The sequence below is a fragment of the Chanodichthys erythropterus genome, chromosome 2, assembly GCF_024489055.1.
Source record: "Chanodichthys erythropterus isolate Z2021 chromosome 2, ASM2448905v1, whole genome shotgun sequence".
NCBI classification, from domain to species: Eukaryota; Metazoa; Chordata; class Actinopteri; order Cypriniformes; family Xenocyprididae; genus Chanodichthys; species Chanodichthys erythropterus.
Genome location: NC_090222.1, coordinates 31,600,903 through 31,620,001, shown reverse-complemented (window position 1 = coordinate 31,620,001; position 19,099 = coordinate 31,600,903). Strand labels below are relative to the sequence as shown.

General features: G+C 35.9%; 1 protein-coding gene across 1 annotated transcript in view; it reads right to left on the bottom strand.

The window, feature by feature from the left end:
• Positions 1-18,771, bottom strand: part of nek11 (NIMA-related kinase 11) — a 74,236-nt gene extending 55,465 nt beyond the window's left edge. The window contains exons 1-2 of the mRNA XM_067396159.1: positions 18,596-18,771; positions 2,653-2,818 (exon numbers count right to left, since the gene is read on the bottom strand). Of these exons, the coding sequence (XP_067252260.1) occupies positions 2,653-2,818; positions 18,596-18,771 (342 nt within the window). The remainder of the gene's footprint in view (positions 1-2,652; positions 2,819-18,595) is intronic.
• Between the last annotated feature and the right edge of the window lie 328 nt (positions 18,772-19,099).

Genomic DNA, 19,099 nt, shown 5'->3' with positions numbered 1-19,099 from the left:
CATTTATCCAACGGAGTAGGAGGTAATGAGATCTGCAGTGAGTCATGTAGAGGAAATTTGCTATTAATTTATAACAGAATAGCTTTCTTGTGACTATATCAAAGGCCACAAATAATTGTATGGAGGTATGCCAGACCATTAGTAAACACACATAGCCAGCTCCATATCTGTACCCATTATGATCTTGAATAAAGTCACAGACCATCCATTTAACTACTGCATATTTTCTTTTTTTTTTTCTTTTTTTTTCTGTTTTTTAAAATCTGGCAGTCGATGGAATAATTAAGGTTTTTGAATTGTGACATTTTTCATGACAATTAAGGGCATTTCCCCCTCGAATTCTCATTATTATAATGGGAAAAAATCTCATTCTCACATTCTCATTGTAAAACAGTAAAAGAAAATTACCCAGTCTAAACACAATGATATTTAAAAAAAAAAAAAAAAAAAATCTAATTCAGTACAACAAACACTACCATAATTTTTATTTACTATTTAAATAAAAATAAATATAATAATAATAATAATAATAATATTATTTAATACTTAGGGTTAGGGTTATATATATATATATATATATATATATATATATATATATATATATATATATATATATATATATATATATATATATATATAAAATAAGGGTTGTTTACTATTTTACACAGAATCCTATGTAACAGAAAGCAGTTAGACACTTGCACTATATCAGAAGATCAAAGATCAATGAGTCTCATCTTAATTATAGTGAGTGTCTGTCAGATGCAACTCAACCGACATGGACCACAATGGCAAACATGAACAAGATGAAAGAGAAAAGAACGAGAGGAACTAGAAGCCGGAAGCAGAGATATGCTTTCATTCTATTCATATGCTTTTTCTTCTTACTTTAGTCGAATGTTGTAGATCAGAGTGAGCTTTGCCACATTGAGAAGGAGAAAGACAAAAGATCAATTTTAGGGCCTATTCTTCATCCCATGTCTCGTGGAGAAAGAAACTCGATGCACGTGCTCAGCACAGGAGGGATCTTCCTTAATCTATGTACAAATGAGGAGCTGCAACTCCCCATAACATGCAGTAATCCAGATCACAGAGAACACAATCAAAGCAGCATTAACATTAGAACTGTTTATGGCATCTGTTATCTTTTATTTCTCAACAGCTTGGAAACAATGTGGAATCAACAGCTGGTAAAAATGCTGTTGTGTTTCATTTTCTTCTGAGTTTCATTCTATTCTGCTCCAAAGCTGCCAATGTGGCACACTTCACAAGATTTTTAACTTAATTTACTATACCACCCTGAAAACAGAGATGGCAAAACCATATGATATTGTAACTTGGATAGTATAAAAACTTTCCTATTAAAAACATGTTTATGTTTAGTACTGGTAAGATTAATAAGTTCACCAACTCTATGTCAGTGTTCTCATATAGTCATGTTTGATATAAAGAAAACATAAAATTCACTTTTGTGAATGTTGGACATTTGAAATTGGACCATGAACTATCAATTCAACTCCTGCAGATTTGCGTTTTTAAAAATTAAGGTATAATTAAGGTTTTTGTCCTGATAAATATATACATTTTTGTCTTTCTCATTATCGTAATATAGTGATGAAAATTCCCAGTCCCAATCATTTCTGTAAAAAATACAATTCAGTACAACAAACACTACCATAATGTGTATTTACTTTTGTATTTTATTTAAATAAAAAAATTAAAATGATAAAATAATAATATACACTCACCAGCTCACCACCACAATGGGGAAGAACTCTGAACGTGGCATAGTTGTTAATGCCAAACGGGCTGGTCTGAGTATTTCAGAAACTGCTGATCTACCGCGATTTCCACACACAACCAACAACCACTAGGGTTTACAGAGAATAGTCCAAAAAAAGAAAATATCCAGTGAACGGCATTTCTGTGGGCGAAAATGCCTAGTAGATGCTAGAGGCATTCCAAAGAATAGGGCAGAGATGAGATATGTCTTAATAAGCAAGGAAAAGATGAAAAGATCAGATGGCGAGATTGAAGGTGCAGAGGAGATGAACGTGACCTCTGGGCGATGTCAGGATGCTCTCGGCATCTCTGATCCATCACTGAATGCAGAAAAGTCTCTACAGGGGTGAAAGACGAGCTGGACAGTGAAAGTAGAGTAATGGAAAGCTGGTGAGGAGCAAATAAATCCAGAATTATAACTTGGAAGCCAACCAAATGGCATGTGCAACCCATTTTTACCTCCATAATGTGATGATGTGTTTACAAAGGTAAATTCAAAGACAAAGAAATGATCAAGTTGTTACTCTATGACTTTTTGCACTTATAAATCCTTCACAAGAAGACCAGGAGCATGCCATTTATATTTCATGTTGTCTTTAAAGCGATCATATGTACATTTTTCTAAAGGCTTAGCCCTAAGGGAAAGCATATTCCTGAAGTAACCCTTTCACTCACTTTCATTAAGAACGTCTCTGCATAGTATTCAAACCCCAGTGTGTCTTTCAAGGGCAGTAAGACATTTGCAAATTGTGATCACAACAGGTCAACATTGTTTACTAATACCAGATCAAATTACTTGATCAGACCTGGCTATTATGACTACCAGAGACCAAAGAAAACCAAACCTATTGTTCCAAGAAGTCAGTTTACCTCACAATATTCAGTGATGATGCAGAAGGCGTCTCTCTCCAGGAAGCTGGTGTAGAACTTAAGGATCGCGGGATGGTTCAGCTGAGAGAGAAGCTGAGCCTCTTGAATGGCATGGACCGTCTCATTGGGTTTCAGATCACCAACAGGAATCTCCTTCAGCACCTTCCTGCACAATAAACCACAGTAGAAAGAGTAAAATCATAGAAATAACATATCTTGATTTGAATTATAATGTCTTAGCATCAGTAAGAGAATCTTGTTATTTCAATATAATTCAATACTGTATGCAATACACACTGAAATAAGTCTGCACTTATTTGATTATAGATAGAGCAAAAATTAAAATTACTATATTTAAAAATGTAATTTATTCCTGTGATGGCAAAGCTGAATTTTCAGCAGCCATTACTCCAGTCTTCAGTGTCACAAGAACTTTCAGAAATCATTCTAATACACTGAATGGTGCTCAAATATTATTAATTATTATTGGTGCTCAATAATGTTATTATTATGGGTCTTATTATTATTATATGTTATCATTGTTGAAAACATTGTTTTTGTTGCTTAATATTTTTGTGTAAACCAAGCCAAATTTTCCAGGATAATTTGATAAAGAGAAAGTTCAATGAACAGCATTTAAAAAAAAAAAAAAATAGAAATCTTTTGTAACATGAAGTCTTTATAAGTGACTACAAGTCTTTTTGATGTTTATCTGCTTACCCCCAGTGCATCCAAGATGTAGGTGACTTTTTTTCTTCAGTCAAACGCAAATTATTATTTTTAACTGCAACCGCTGCCGTCTGTCAGTCAAATAATAGCAGTAGATGGGAACTTCAACTATAACAGTAAATAAAACTTGCTTAGACAAATCCAAATTAAACCCTGCGGCTCGTGACGACACATTAATGTCCTAAGACACGAAACGATCGGTTTGTGCGAGAAACCGAACATTATTTATATAATTTTTACCTCTAATACACCACTATGTCCAACTTCGTTCAGCTTCCTGTTAGTGAGGTCAAAAAACGCGTTGTGATGACGGAAGTGATGTCTCGCCCATATACTTCAATGAGCGCGAGCAGTGCCCAAGGAAGTCGACCGGAAGTTGAAGTCGGCCGTGTGCTGCCATCTTGTAGCAGAACTCCCATTCATTTTGGCGTCACTTTGACAGTGAATAACTTTGCATCTGAGGCGTTTAAAGACTCCATTTGTCCATTATTTATTTCCAAAGATACACGACAATGTATAAAGGGCTCCATTACCTTCTATGTTACATTATGGCCCCGTAGAAACAGTTTTTGTAAAAATAAGCTAACGATTGCGTCATAACCACTTGACTCTCTGTCGCATAGTAGAGAAATTACCGTACAGACAGGAGGAGAACCTCGCAGACAATCGGGGAGATTATCTTAATATGGCGTACTGGCGTTACATTTTAAAATACTATACAAAATAATTAATCAGAATACTTACTCCTGCTCACTCACGCCAAAGAACTTGACTCAATTGAGTTCCAATGGGGTCGCTGTGTCCATTTCTTTTACTGTCTATGAGCGCGAGACATCACTTCCGTTGTCAGAGCACGATCAGACCTCACTAACCGGAAGTTGAACGAAGTTGGACATAGTGGTGTATTAGAGGTAAAAAATTATATAAATACTGTTCGGTTACTCGCACAAACTGATCGTTTCGAGTCTTAGGACATCAATGTGCCGTTACGAGCCGCAGGGTTTAATTTGGATTTGTCTATGGAACTTTTTTCGACTCTTATTGTTCAAGTTCCCAATCACTGCTATTATTTGACTGACAGACGGCAGCGGTTGGAGTTAAAAATCATAATTTGCGTTCGACTGAAGAAAAAAGTAATCTACATCTTGGATGCACTGGGGGTAAGCAGATAAACATCAAATTTTCATTTTGGGTGAACTATCCCTTTAACAAAGATTAAAAAATTCTGAAGAAGAGCAGTTCATTATTAGTTCATGTTAACTAATGTTAACTAACGAACCTTATTGTAAAGTGTTACCAACAGTTTTTTTAAAGATTAGATCACTTCTGAATGAAAATTTCCTGATAATTTACTCACCCCCATGTGATCCAAGATGTTCATGTCTTTCTTTTTTTAGTCAAAAAGAAATGAAGGCTTTTGAGGAAAACATTCCATTCATTCTTCTGCATATATAGTGGACTTCAACAGGGTTCAACGTGTTGAAGGTCCAAAATGGAGTTTCAGTGCTGCTTTAAAGGTCTCTACTTGATCTCATGCCAGGAATAAGGGTCTTGTCTAGTGATTAAAAAAAAAAAAAGTATATACTTTTTAACCATAAATGCTTGTCTTGCACTAGCTTTGTGATGCACCATGCATTACGTAATCACGTTAGAAAGGTCACGCATGACGTAGGCAGAAGTACCGCAGTGGGGTGAAAAACTTAAATCTAATTTTCTCCTCCAACTTCAAAATCATCCGATATCATTATTTTACCTTTTTTTGTTGTTGTTGTTGTTGTGCATTTGGCTTAATCTTTGCACGTTTGCTTTGTAGACACTGGATCGGTACTACGTCACCCATAATCTTTGTAAAGTGATTACGTCATGCGTGCAGATCGCAGAGCTAGTGCAAGACAAGCATTTGTGGTTAAAAAATATATAAATTTAATGACCGATATTTTCGCTAGACAAGACCCTAATTCCTCATCTAGGATCGCATAGCCATTTGAAGAAAAAAAAAAAGAAAAATCCTGGAATTTTTTCCTCAAAAACCTTTTTTTCCGACTGAAGAAAGACATGAACATCTTGGATGACAAGGAGTTAGTAAATTATCAGGAAATTTTCATTCAGAAGTGAACTGTGAACTGTGAAGTGAACTTAACAATATTACTGTTTTAACTATATTTTTGATCAAATAAATGCAGCCTTGGAGAGAAAAATGTAATTATTCTTTTGACCGGCAGTGTACTTTATCAAATGACAGAAATAGCAATAAAACTGGAGTCACAAATTGAACAAAGTGAATGTCCACCATAGTCAGTCGCATTCATCGTTCCTCACATTATTCATTTTGTATGTGCATATTCTATTCAAGCATTCTACTTTGATAGAAATCACTAGATTGACAGCTAATAAGATTGACAGCTAATCCAACTGGGAAAATAAAAACAAAGTTGTTAAAGAGTGATATAGGCTGTGTGTTTTTCTCTCAAGAGCCCTCCAAATCAAACTGTTCATCTCATTGCCTGTTTAGCCTTTAATTTTGCACAGTCTCTCTTCAATTTCCTACTGTCTAGAACCTGTCACCAATGCTCAGATGTACTGTGTTTATATAAGTGTCACGTTCCTCAATTACCAGCTGTAGCCTGGCCACAAAAAATGTCATTTAGGGAAGAACAGATTGTTTTCCCTGACCTTTTCAAGCTTGGAGCGATCAGGAAGCCGGGGCCACACTGTAAATTTAGTCTGTCATTAGCTTACAAATTATGAGGGTTCTTTGTAATTATTCTGCTTTTGGTGATGAAATGAAGGGAGAGACACCCATTGATAGAAAGCTGCCTTGGCCTATGTGACCCTTTGCAATGAGTAGAAAGAAGGAATCAGCCATCCTCTGATGCATTTCAGATGAACGACACTCACAGCCAGACTGATTTAAAAATCGGAGAAAATCCATCTGAATAAAAACAATAAGCATACATTATCATGCCATTATTAAATTCTAAAAACTGATGGTCTTGAATTATGCAGAACTTGTGATCATAAGCCATTTTTAAAAACTAAGAATGATCTATATGATAATTGGAGAGAAACTCTGTGGAGAATCATTTTTCCTCCAGTAGGCAGCAAAATATGATTGCCACGTCTGCTGATCAAACTTTATGCACTTCATAATTCAAGTTAAAGGGACAAATAAGGAATGCTCAGACCGGCTAATTGAATCCCATCGGCTTTTAGCAAGAAGAAAAATGCAAATGAGCATTTAACACAAAGGAGGGATTTAAATTCATATTTTAATGACCGTATTTCCAGACCTTAAGGAAGTTAATCAAATACCACCAACAGAGATGAATGCACTGCATCTGCCTCCTGGTTTTGCTGTAAATTGGTTCTCGGCTCGTTGAAGGAGAACTCTCATTTACCTCTCCTCTCTCTACTTCTAAATTCTGTTCTTTCCTCTTCCTACTTGAAAATCATTACAGCAAAGGGAACAGGTAAAGTGCACTTCAGCAACTCAATGCTGGCCTTGGATTGCTCTCATTCTTCATGTTTTCCTGGAAGCTGAGACACGGGCCTAATAGCTAATGTGTTTTTAAAGATGCAGAAAGCAACTCCTTAATGGAGTCGCTCAAATTCTTTTATCACTGGCGGCTCAGGTGGTTCCAAACCCATATGACTTGAGTTATTTTGTGCTGGTCATATTTCTGAATACAATAATAAGGAGTGGGCAATGGAGCTTTTAAGCTCCAAAAAGGAAGCAAAATTACCATAAGATTCATAAAAGTCATCCAAGTGATTAGTGTGCTATACAGGGGTGCGTTTCCCGAAAGCATCGTTGGTGAACCATGGTCGTAAGTCCCATTGAACTCTATTGGTAACGACCGAACTTGCGACCATAGTTCGCTTCGGGAAACGCGCCCCAGGTTGGGTCACATTAGCGTCATTTTGGTGAGAATTCAACGCCAAAAAACAAAAAAAAGTTCACTGTCAATAGTGTACTGATGTACAGTGCTGCCAATTTAGTGATTTTTTTGCTAGATTTAGCGACTTCCTCAACCCTTTTGAGACATTTTTCAAAAGCCTAGCGACTAATCTAGCAACCTCTTGAACAAACCTTATCTAGATTCCGTGACTCACCCACTGATAGATCAGTGGACTTGCAAGTATGATGTCATCTAGCGAAATTTAAGGGAAAATTTGCATTCGCTTGCAAAAAAAAAAAAATATATAAAAAAAAATCCTCCCTTTCCTATTATTTTTGCATTCACTCACCAATGTTGTGCAAAAGTTTTGTGAGCAAAACTTTTGTAAACGCATTGAAAACTTTTTTTTTTTCACTTCTGAACACCTTTAGGGGCTCTCTACCTAGGTCAAATGATTCATTGAAAAGATGAATTGGACATTGCTACTTCTCTTATGAATGAGCTTTGTGTTCTATGAAAGACAGATAATAAATTATGGAGTTTGTCTATTATGGTAAACTTGATGAAGCGATGTAAAAACTCAAATAACAAACAATGACTTTAATGGCACAAACACTAGGTCACACCATTCTGAAGCTCACATTAACAGGACTCACTTTAATGGAGAGAATCATTACATTGAAGTAAGACAGGTCAGTCTAATTTTGAAAATCTAATTTCGTCTTGGCCACGTCCTCTCATGTCTCATTAGAGCTAACATACCTTTATAATGCATTATGTTGCAAGACCAATCTAATGAACCGTTAAGCTGATGTTGTGGAAAGCAGTTTACGCTCTGCATTATGGATTCACATTAGAAGCTTTTACCCAAATAATGACAAGAGATCAAAACAACAACATATTATCACCACCCATAAGACTGTCACATCATCTAAGATAATATGTTTGTGTTTATTCACTTAATTTCAAGTAAAGTATCCAGTCAATTACTGCATGAACTAAACTATTCACAATTGATCATCAACATCAACCTATAGTTTATAGGATGAAAACAAGTCAGGGATTTAATCTTCTTGCATTAAGATGGCACTTAATAAATGTGCTTAATAAAGTAACATTTTTATGAACATTTAGCATGTGGCAGTGAAAACGACCTCTCTTTACTTATTGCAATTGTAAATGAATAATACATAAAAATTAATTTAGTCTCAGACTCTCATCCTGCTACTGTAAACATCATCTAATCAATATTCTCTAGTCAGTTAGATAATGACGGATAGATAGTTCCTTCAGATATGTGCCTATTAATTTTTTTCTTACCAAGACTGTAATACAACATTGAACCCCTTCCATAATTTATTAGAGTTTCTAGATTAAAAATGTGTCAATTACAGATATGGGTCATTTGAATTCCTTTGAGATGAAAAAACAATACTATCCTAATATTACATTTATCTCTGAAGATAAATACAGGTACCTAAAAGAGTGTCTGTTCTCTCTAATAGGGTAACATAAGTATGAAAAATGTTACACAGAGTGATATATAAACCTGTTCTACAAATATACAAATCTGCTAAGGTTGCCTTATAAGTGCAATAAGAAATCTTAACCAGATTTCAATTTTAACCATATTATATTGTTTCACGATACATGTTTATTTAAATTCCAGGCATTTTACCTGTGGAAGAATGTAAAGAAAAGCTCAGCTAGACCTCTTCAGAAGGAAAACGGTATATCATCAATAAAAAACACCAATCACTGAAATTTCCTGTGGTGAATAATTGAACACGCGTTCATGTCCCATTTCTTAGTCTCTCTCTGGAGGCGTAGAGGCAATTTAAGATCTATTTTAAGGATATAGGAAAGCTGAGCAAATAACCAACCACAGTCCTTTGCAATTTGAACCTGCATGGTTCCATATTATTTTTCAATCCTGGATCAGAGGAAACAGGTTTGAGTATACAATAAATGTTGACTCACTCCTGCTCATTTTCGAAGTCTATATCCTTTGAATTAATATAACCAAAGCCTTGGCCTAAATTTAACTGTCACCCTATCTGTGATGATGTTTTGCAAAAAATAATTACATCATCCTTGATTATCACATACACCATTACACAAATATTAGAAAATTCCTGGCTACAATATCAATGGATTATGTTTATCATCAACCATAGTAACTGAGCAACTCTCTCTAAATGTGGCAAAATATTTTACTTTTTATAGGTGTTGTTAAGGTCGGATAACCTTAAATAGCACTGTTGCAATTACCATGATGTGTAATGTAAAAAATAAATTGAGAGAAAATTCCCATGATACATGAACAAGGTCAGCGAATGAACCATTTTAAAGGTCTGGGATCAAACAGATGTAGCAGCATTGACCAAGAAAGACCCAAATCTGTCATGCAGTGGTGTGAAAGGAAAGGACAGAGTACCTGAGAGAGACAGGGAGGAAGAGAGAGAGAGAGATCAGGAGGTGGAAAGAGACCAGTCTATATGAGAGCCTGGGCACTTGAAAACAAATTGGGAGATTTTTGGTGGACCTGGACTCAAGTGGGAGGTTGCATAACTGAGTGCTGGATCATGAGGTGAGCAGAAATAAGCACTGCTGCCAGAAGTCTCCAGGGAATCTTGTCTGACAGGCAAATCCACAGAGGACAAGCTGAAAGTGGGCTAGCAGGGCCAAATGGATAGAAACGCTCCCCTCCTTGAGTGATATTAGCAGCCTCTGACCTCTGAGAGGAGAATATAATGATATTCAGAAAGATCAAGATCCACTACACTAATGTTTTGTTTTAAGTGACTGCCACATTGTATTGAGACACCTATTGCTCATTTAAAATTGAAATATTCGTGTCAATGGGACATGAGGTGTCAAGAGGTCAAGAGATTAATCAGCAGTCACAAAGGAGGTAACAAATTTGTTTTCACCATTCAAATTCTGACTAATATCAAATTTAACCACAGTGCCAAAAAAACAAAAAAAATTAAATTCTGTTATCACAAATACTCCTTGTTCAGTTGAGTCTGATCCTTAATTGATTCATCCATACCCAAAACCTTCTGAATGAATAGTTCACCAATCAGGGATGAGTTTCCCCATACAACAATGTAACTCGCTGATTAAATACCAAAGTATGATGCATCATTGGAGAACATAACATTTTTCCTAAAACTGTAGTAACATGGTTGCACCTCTGTCATTTGAATGACATTGGTTCAACAATATAGGACTGTCACTAACAACATGTCCACCAACCAATACAGCCATATAGGTTGTTAGTTACTTCCCTGAAATATGTACTAAATACTAAATAAATACTAAAGTCCCTATCGACAACAGGACACTTTCATTTTAATGCATTGTACCCTATTATCTGCAACATATTTAGGGTTTCGCAAAGCTCAATTGGTAGATAATTGCAATATACAACAGCATGCAATCATGCGATTGTGGGTTCGATCCCAGGGAACACATGTGCTCATAAAGCATATATGCACAATAAATCACTGAGGGTAGGTTTAGGGTTTGGTTAGGTGTAGTCGTTAATAATAAAAAAAATAGTTTTGCTAAATGGAAAAGGACAAATGTAAAAAGTCAACACATTGCATTTAAATGAACACGCATTTTGATTGGTAACGACAGTCATACGTCGACAGATGTAACATGACAGTGTTGTTTTATGCCGGCGCATGACTTTAAAACATAAATATAGGTCATAATAAGGTGCTTGAAAAAACAACCTATAGGGGTCATTTTTTGGAGGAGGACAGTCTCATCACTAATGACATCACTCGCAGGTGACGAGTAATAACTTCTGCTATGTAATCTATTTGAGATCTCTTAAGATGATGCTGTAATGAACATGATAACTTCTCTGATTTTTGCTTTATTTGATGATTCATTGATGATTCCCTCATACGAAGTTCCCTTGCGCATTTTACACGCGAGCGCAATCTTCAAAAAGGGCACCGATTGTTAGCACGCTAAAATATACAGATTAAAATGTATATACTAAAATAGAATGAAAGATATAGAACATACTGAATGTTAGCTTGCTTACTGTGTCCAAAAGCATGTCCACGTGTCATTTAACAAGAAACTATGCTTCTAACCACAGCTGGAGAGCTGTAGTTCCAAGTTTGTGATGCTGTTTGCAAATGTTAGGTGGAACTATTGTTTTCGGGAAACACCAAATCATTGAACTACGTTGGTAACGGCAGAACTTGCGACCATAGTAGGCCAACAATGCTTTTGCGAAACGAACCCAAGACTGATTTCAACTTCAGTCAACAAATTTCGATCTGTTGTCAATCAAAGGTATTGTATACTGGCTCTTTTGTGTTCCTTTCACAGCTTAAATATTACTAAAACTAAAAACTAAAACTGAAACAACAAATAAATCTATATAGAAATATTAAAAGCACATAGCTAAAACTAAAAATTGAAAACTAAATATATAAAAAACAAAGCTAATTAAAAATATTAATAAATGCTATAATAGTAGCCTATAGAAAATAATACTAAAATAACACTGATGAGGATTAATTGTGAATAATTATTCCTTACAATATGAATTGTGATAGCTCAACCAGGACAAGGTGTTTAACTGACAAGCCTGCAATTATAATCTTCTTTGTTCCATAAGAATATGGATTTATTTAGAATACAACACCACTCGGAAATCCCTAGCACCCACAGTGGTACTTTTGGCACATTTGTGAGACTATTAATGAACACCAGAGCAGATGACAGGCTGTTCTTCTCTGCGCACATTCATTTTGTTAATAAAGATGTTGTTTGCATAAAGGTCACACTTCTCAAAATGGCACCCCATTTGGATAAAACACAGATTGTGTCACACTGAATATATATTTGAAATCTTAAAGAAATGGTTCATATAATTGAAACCACATATTATTATTGTATTTCTTCTGACACAAAAAGAAATATCTGAGCTGATCTTTTATCATGCAAAAAATAGATGGTGATTCACATTCTCAAAATAAGCATCATAAAAGTAGTCCAAATGACTTGTGTATATTGTAAGTCTCTATGTGACTTTTAAGTGATAAATGAGGTGTGAAAGCAAACACAGACCAGAGGTATGAAACATGCCAAGACAAGGCTAAAACAAATTTGTCTTAAAATGTGTTATGAGGGACTTCATATTGTACATAAAAAGTAGATAAAAAGGGCAACATTATTTACAAATCGCAAATAAGCAAGAAGTATGGCCCCAAAAAATATACAGTGTCTAGAGCTTTACATCATCATCTGCCTATTAGGGTTAAAATATTGAATTCTCGATTTTAATCCATACTCATTTAAAAGAACTGATATCGATTCTCAAATCCCAATAATCGATATTTCAGTTAATGCTGTTTTCAGTTGAATAACAAACAAAGCCTTGTAGAGCACCTCCCATCCAATAAGTCACAATAAACTCTGTGCTTTGCTACTTCTAATCTGAAATAATGTCTCAGCTTTCAAATTCTGTGAATTTATTACGTAATTCAAACAATAAATACCGTTTTGGCACTCTGGTGTATCAGATCAAGCGAAGCGACAGCGGCCACATGAACCGATCATCTCTTCCGCTTTACTACTAGTTACAGTACAAAATAAGCATGAACATCAGAAGATATGTTAAAAGATACAGTACAACTTACTGAAATCGGTATCATGTCTCATGTGTTCAATCAGTGTTTCAACCACGGAAAGGCAGCTTGTCACGTAACATCGCAACATTTACCACAGAAAACCCATTCAATGTCTAAAAACTCATTAGTCAGCTACAATAATGCACTCTAGAGAGGAGCATTTTGATAAATATATGCACTATTTTGCATATCCATTGTATTTTTACCATTTTATCATTATATAATTTATCTGTTTTTCAGTAAAGGTGCTAAAGAGGATGTTTTGTTTTATACATTTTTGCAATATTACTTGAAACTGTCTTTACTAACGGATAAAAGACTATTTATTAGGTGCACTGAAAGGAATAATATTAATATACATCATCTGTGCACGTGACGTTCCTTGTGAGAGACGTGCACGGCTGCGCGCTCCAGCTTTCCACACTCCACAGGCGCCGCATGCAATGTTTTTGTCAGGAGACAGGAGTAACAACTGCAGATTATGAGTTACCTGCGGTGAGTCCGACATAATGAATCCACTAACACAGCGAATGCCGGTGGTAAACACTCGTGTTCCAATATTCGTGCACGAGTTTTGGGAGGCGTTCCCTCGAAATGAGCTGTGAAGGAGGGGGGTTGTTCTTACGCATGCGCTCATTTCAAAAACTCAGTAACAGTCTTTGGTTTCTCAGTCGACGAAAAGATCCTCTTTAGCACCTTTAATGTATGTTTGAATAAATCCATCATATTTTTTATGACAGCCATCATTTAAATTTTATATATATATATATATATATATATATATACACACACAAACTTTTTTTTAACGCCAACAAAAGCCTAAAATTAAATTAAATTTAACCTTATATGTACCAACTGAGGTTCCCTGTTTAGTTTACAGCATTAGATGAGATATTTTTTTTCTTTGAGGAAATTTGCAATGTACAGTACATGATAAACTGCAGTTAATCGATATTGAATCAAATTAGGTCAAATCAAAATCAAATACCAGCCCTACTGCCTATAAAAATTCCAGCCAAGCAACAAATAGAGTGCTTAAGCAAATGATGAAGCAGTGGCTTTTTGGAAAGATGTGCTGAGGGACCCACAGGATGTGAGCCCTACTTTTGGGGCAAATCCAGAATAGGAAGTCATTTGTCTAGGCTAATAAAGCCCAGTGAGAAACCAGCTGGAGGAAAGGGGTACAGCAGTCTCAGTTCACAGCGCCCAGCACTGACATTTGGCTCTCACAAAGAAACAAAGGAGTCCATAGCACTGTAAGAGCCACTGAGGCAATAACAACAAAACACATACCCAGCAGGATTTTTTAAGGCTGAGAAAAGACTAAGGAAGGAGAACTGGTGCACAAGTGTGCTAGAGGGAAAGGGACAGGAGGTGTGGTGGTCATTCAGGTTTGGTGCCAACACTCGGCATGTGATGGGTCAGAAGCTGGCGAACAGCTGCGATGGGCTAACAAGCAGAAAGCTCAGGGTTAAAGGAACAGTAACCCGTAGCATGACGCCACTTGCCTGTAAGGCAGCTAAAGTGTGGAGCTGTTCCTAATTGGCCTCCATTTTCACCAGCATCTCTCTAGCTTCCAGTTCCATCGCCTTGTTTGATATGGGTTTCACAGAGAGGCTGTTGCCGAGTGTGGATATTTGGAAGAATGTTTGTAACCAAGCAGATCTCACCCCCTATTGACTGCCATAGTATTTTTTTCCCCTACTATGGTAGTCATTGGGGGCGAGGTCTGCTTGGTTACAACATTTTTCCAAATATCTTCCTCTGTGTACAGCAGAACAAAGAAATAAATACAGGTCTGGAACGACTTGAGGGTGAGTATGACAAGATTTTCATTTTTGGGTGAACTATACCTTTAAAGTCACTATGAAATGGAAGTTGCAATAATCTTTTCTTGCTTATTGTGACATATATCTGAGAGAAATGGCTTCTCTAACAAGAAAAAAATGTAGGACAGGACTTGATTGTGTCCACTGGGAATTGATTGGATCATTGTGGTTTGCTATTGTTGCAATCTCATCTCATTTGAGTGACAGGTTGTACAGCCCTCGAGAAACATGTCAGAGAAGAGAAGAGAAGAGAAGAGAAGAGAAGAGAAGAGAAGAGAAGAGAAGAGAAGAGAAGAGAAGAGAAGTTATTTTGATCAAAGATTATATGAGGGCACATGAATTAAAAAAATGATGTGCATGGATAAATCATTTATAATAAAAACTGCAATATTGCAAAAAATCAGAATATGATTTCATGATGACTTGAAAAGCAGCAAATGAACAGACAGCACTGTAACTGGCTCTCCTCCAGGTAGTTTGTTTTGGGTTTATGAATCTAATTATAAACTCAGGCCAAAAGCTGTAGAAATCAATATGTGAAGGATAATATGTGATCAGTTGGTCTAAACAGCAAAATAAACCCAGATAGGGTGAACAGGACAGAGCTCTGCAGTTCAAGGTCTATAAGACACGGATGAAACTATCCGTTAGCAATCCCATTCATCTTAATGGCAGTTTCTAAGATGGCCCATACAGCTCCAAATTGAGTTTCAGTCTGTTCCTCACACAAAACTATCATATGACTTCAGAAGACTTGAAATACAGCTATGATATTTTTATGGTGCTTTTGCATCTTTAATTGTAATTGCATGGAAAAGAGTGACTGTTGCAATACTTTAAAATTGCTTCTTTAAAAAAAAATATTATGGAAAGATATGACAGTTTTATTTCAATGTGAATTTCACAAAACTATTTTAATAAAATTAATTTAATAATTTCACAAATTATAAAAGTTTGATTTTTCAAAGTTTTGTTTCTTAGAGAATTTGATACTTATTCAGCAAGTGACAGTAAAGACATCTATTTCAAATAAATGCTGTCCTTTTGAACTTTCTATTTGTCAAAGAATCCTGGGGGGAAAAAATGCACCGCAGTCTCCACAAAAATTAAGCAGCACAACTTTTTTAACATTAAATGGTTTCTGAAGGATCATGTGACACTGAAAACTGGAGAAATTATGCTGAAAATTCAGTTTTGTCATCACAGGGATAAATTATATTTTTAAAAACATTAAAATAGAAAACAGTTTTTAAAAATGGTAAAAATATTTTATAATATCAGTGTTTTTATGTAATTTTTGATTAAAAAAAATGCAGCCTTGGTGTGCATAAGAGATGTCATTCAAATGAAAATGTTTAATAGCTTAGTGCTCATTATACAAACACATTTGGCACCAGAATCAAGAGCCATGTATAGAACCGACACAGCCAAATATTTATTCTGTTCTCAGAGCAATGTCCTCATAAACTAAGACCCATTGGTTTTAATTTACTGTGGGAGCTTCACTGTGAACTGAATCTGGGTAAGATGTAATATTGTCACGATCACCAAAGCACCTAATGCCTTCTGAAATAATGACTCGCAATTTCCTTTTTTCTTTTCTTATCTCGGTTTCGAAAGCAAACCTGCCTGTTTAAGACTGCAGGCCTCTACAAAAGCAATAAATCAACTTCACATATTTCACAACACATCCTCCAGATGATACCAGCGAAGCTTCCCTCAGGACTTTTAACATTTGAATGTAAAAGGCTATGAGAATCTAGTAAATCGCATAAGACTTTATGCAATTTAGCTAATATACCAGTGACAGGCCATTTATTCTGAGAAAAAATGCACCTGTACAGAAAAATAAATATTTAGATTACTAACAATGAAAACTGGATTAAGCAAGCGAGTATTAAAATGATAAATATTGCTCTCTAATGAAAGCACAATAGAGAGTTTGATCTTACACCATTTATGATCATAAAGAATAAGAGATGTGTTGATAATAACATGAAGCATTCCTCAATTATCTCGAAGGAAAACAATACTGACTGATTAGTAGTTACAAAGACCAATGCTGCTCTCAGGTGGCCGGAGAAGGGAAGTGAATTTTGAAGACCAATTTTACCATTGCCGTAATTTAAATTAATTTAACAATATGCACACCCATATTTTCTCTCACACAGAGGATGCATCTGGAATAACTCATTAAATCCTTCACACAAAAAAAACTATACATATATTACTACAAAGTAGGAGGTCAACCCTCTAATAATACCTGTAAATACCATGTATTAAACGTACTCCGCTGGCAAAATGGGCTTTCAATAAAACTTGGCTGCATATACAGTAGAAAGTAGATAAATGTTTTGAAATGAGTGCAGAGAAAAGACAGGAAACCTTCTTTTTGCCAAATAGGTAAGAAAACTTCAACACCCATAATGCAATGGTCATTTTGACAACCAAGGCACTCCCACCAGTCTGCTCTGAATATGCTTAGTGGCACATTCGGTGCCATATCCAGTTGTCATTGGCATGTGCCACAAAAACTTGTGACGTGTTGATGGATTGCGTCACGTGCCACTGACATTGTTGCGGAGCATGTTGCCATTATGTTGTGGCACCTCCAAAATCGTGACACATGCTGCTGTCTGCTGAATCTTTATGTAAATAGTGTAACATATGCACTTAACTGCAGAACGACATTTAATTAATAAGAAGTTATTATAAGTTTCTTTTTTATATCATTTTTAAATACATATTTTAAATACACAGTTGAGTTTGATAACGCAACACATTTTTTTTTATATTTGCATAATCATTCATTCGGTCATTTGAAATTACAAAAGAATATAGACACTATTTAGATTGGTTGTCATAAATACAAAGTTCTGTCATGAAACTCTAGATGGCGTAGGCTGATAGGTTCTTAACTCAATCTGCTTGCACACATATCACTCCCTGTGTTCCATTCGGAAGGGCTCCTCCCTATGCCCTAATCCCTTCAAAGGGTTTACCCTCCGGAGTGAGAGTTTAGAAGGGATGAAGGGTGTAGGGGTCAAAAAAAAGAAAAAAAAGAAACTCTTTTCTTGGAACGAACTTCAGCGTCATCTTAACGAGACAATCAAGGAGGAGCCTTCGTCTTTTTCCTCTGGTTTACTCTTTGTATTAATATGCATTCATGTACTGTTGTAACATAAGCTACTGCCGGTCTTTTACGTTAAATATGTATATTGTGTCTATGTATTTGAAACATTTAAATGGACTGATAAATGGAGCTGTAAAGTATTTTTAAGTACAATGTCATTTTGACCATAATAATATACCAACTCTAACTCGTATATATATTGCAGTAGTACAGAAAAATACTATTCATACATTTATAGGTAAAATCAAACTCCGAGACTCCTGTACCCATTCTGTGATGTCAAACAACTTCCCTGTGCAAAGGATCATGGGGGCCCGAAGTTTCCATCAGTTGTACCCTTTGAAATCCTTCATTCCGAAGGGCCCTTTTAAGTGACCAGTTTTGAGCACTTCAGTTTGGAACAACCCTTCAATATGGCGGCCATGATTATTTTCACTCTGAAGTGCCCTTCGTGAACTATGTCCCCACAATTCACAAACACACGTGTGTGTGTGTGTGTGTGTGTGTGTGTGTGTGTGTGTGTGTGTGTGTGTGTGTGTGTGTGTGTGTGTGTGTGTGTGTTAAATTATTGCATTATTAGAAAGTTCAATTGGGTTGGTATGAGAAAAGTGAAACCCCCTGGAAGCAGAATGCATGGGAATCACTGCTATAAAGGACATTATTGGCGAGAAGTATTAAAGGACTTACAGTCTGTCCGCTGCTAATGCCTTTGTGTCTTTAACAAGGTAAACAGTGCCGAAGCTTCCCTTCCCGAGTCTCTGCTGAATGATGTATCTATTAGCTATCAGGCTGCTCGGGTCAGAAGATGTTTGTGTGGAAGGAACACAGTGTGTTTGGCCTAGACGCTCACGAAATCTGGGCATTTTCAGTCATGAATCCAGCAGTGCAGCCAACTGCAGGAGATAAAGGTCGAGAAATATCAACAAATGCTCTCTTGATGACGTCTCTTGACGTTATTTCTTTTTCTTTTCTTTATGTATTTTTGTGTTTTTGGTAAGTTCCTGAACTTAAAAATAGTATGATCAACATAAACAACATTCATTTGAGTCATAAGAATACTTAAAACCACATTCCATCATATCTTCCACCCTTTTTTGTCAACATGCGTAGCAAAAACAAAATTACTGCACAAATACAATTGAGTTTTTCATCAGGTTGCCACGCCTAACAAATTTAATGATCAAAACATCG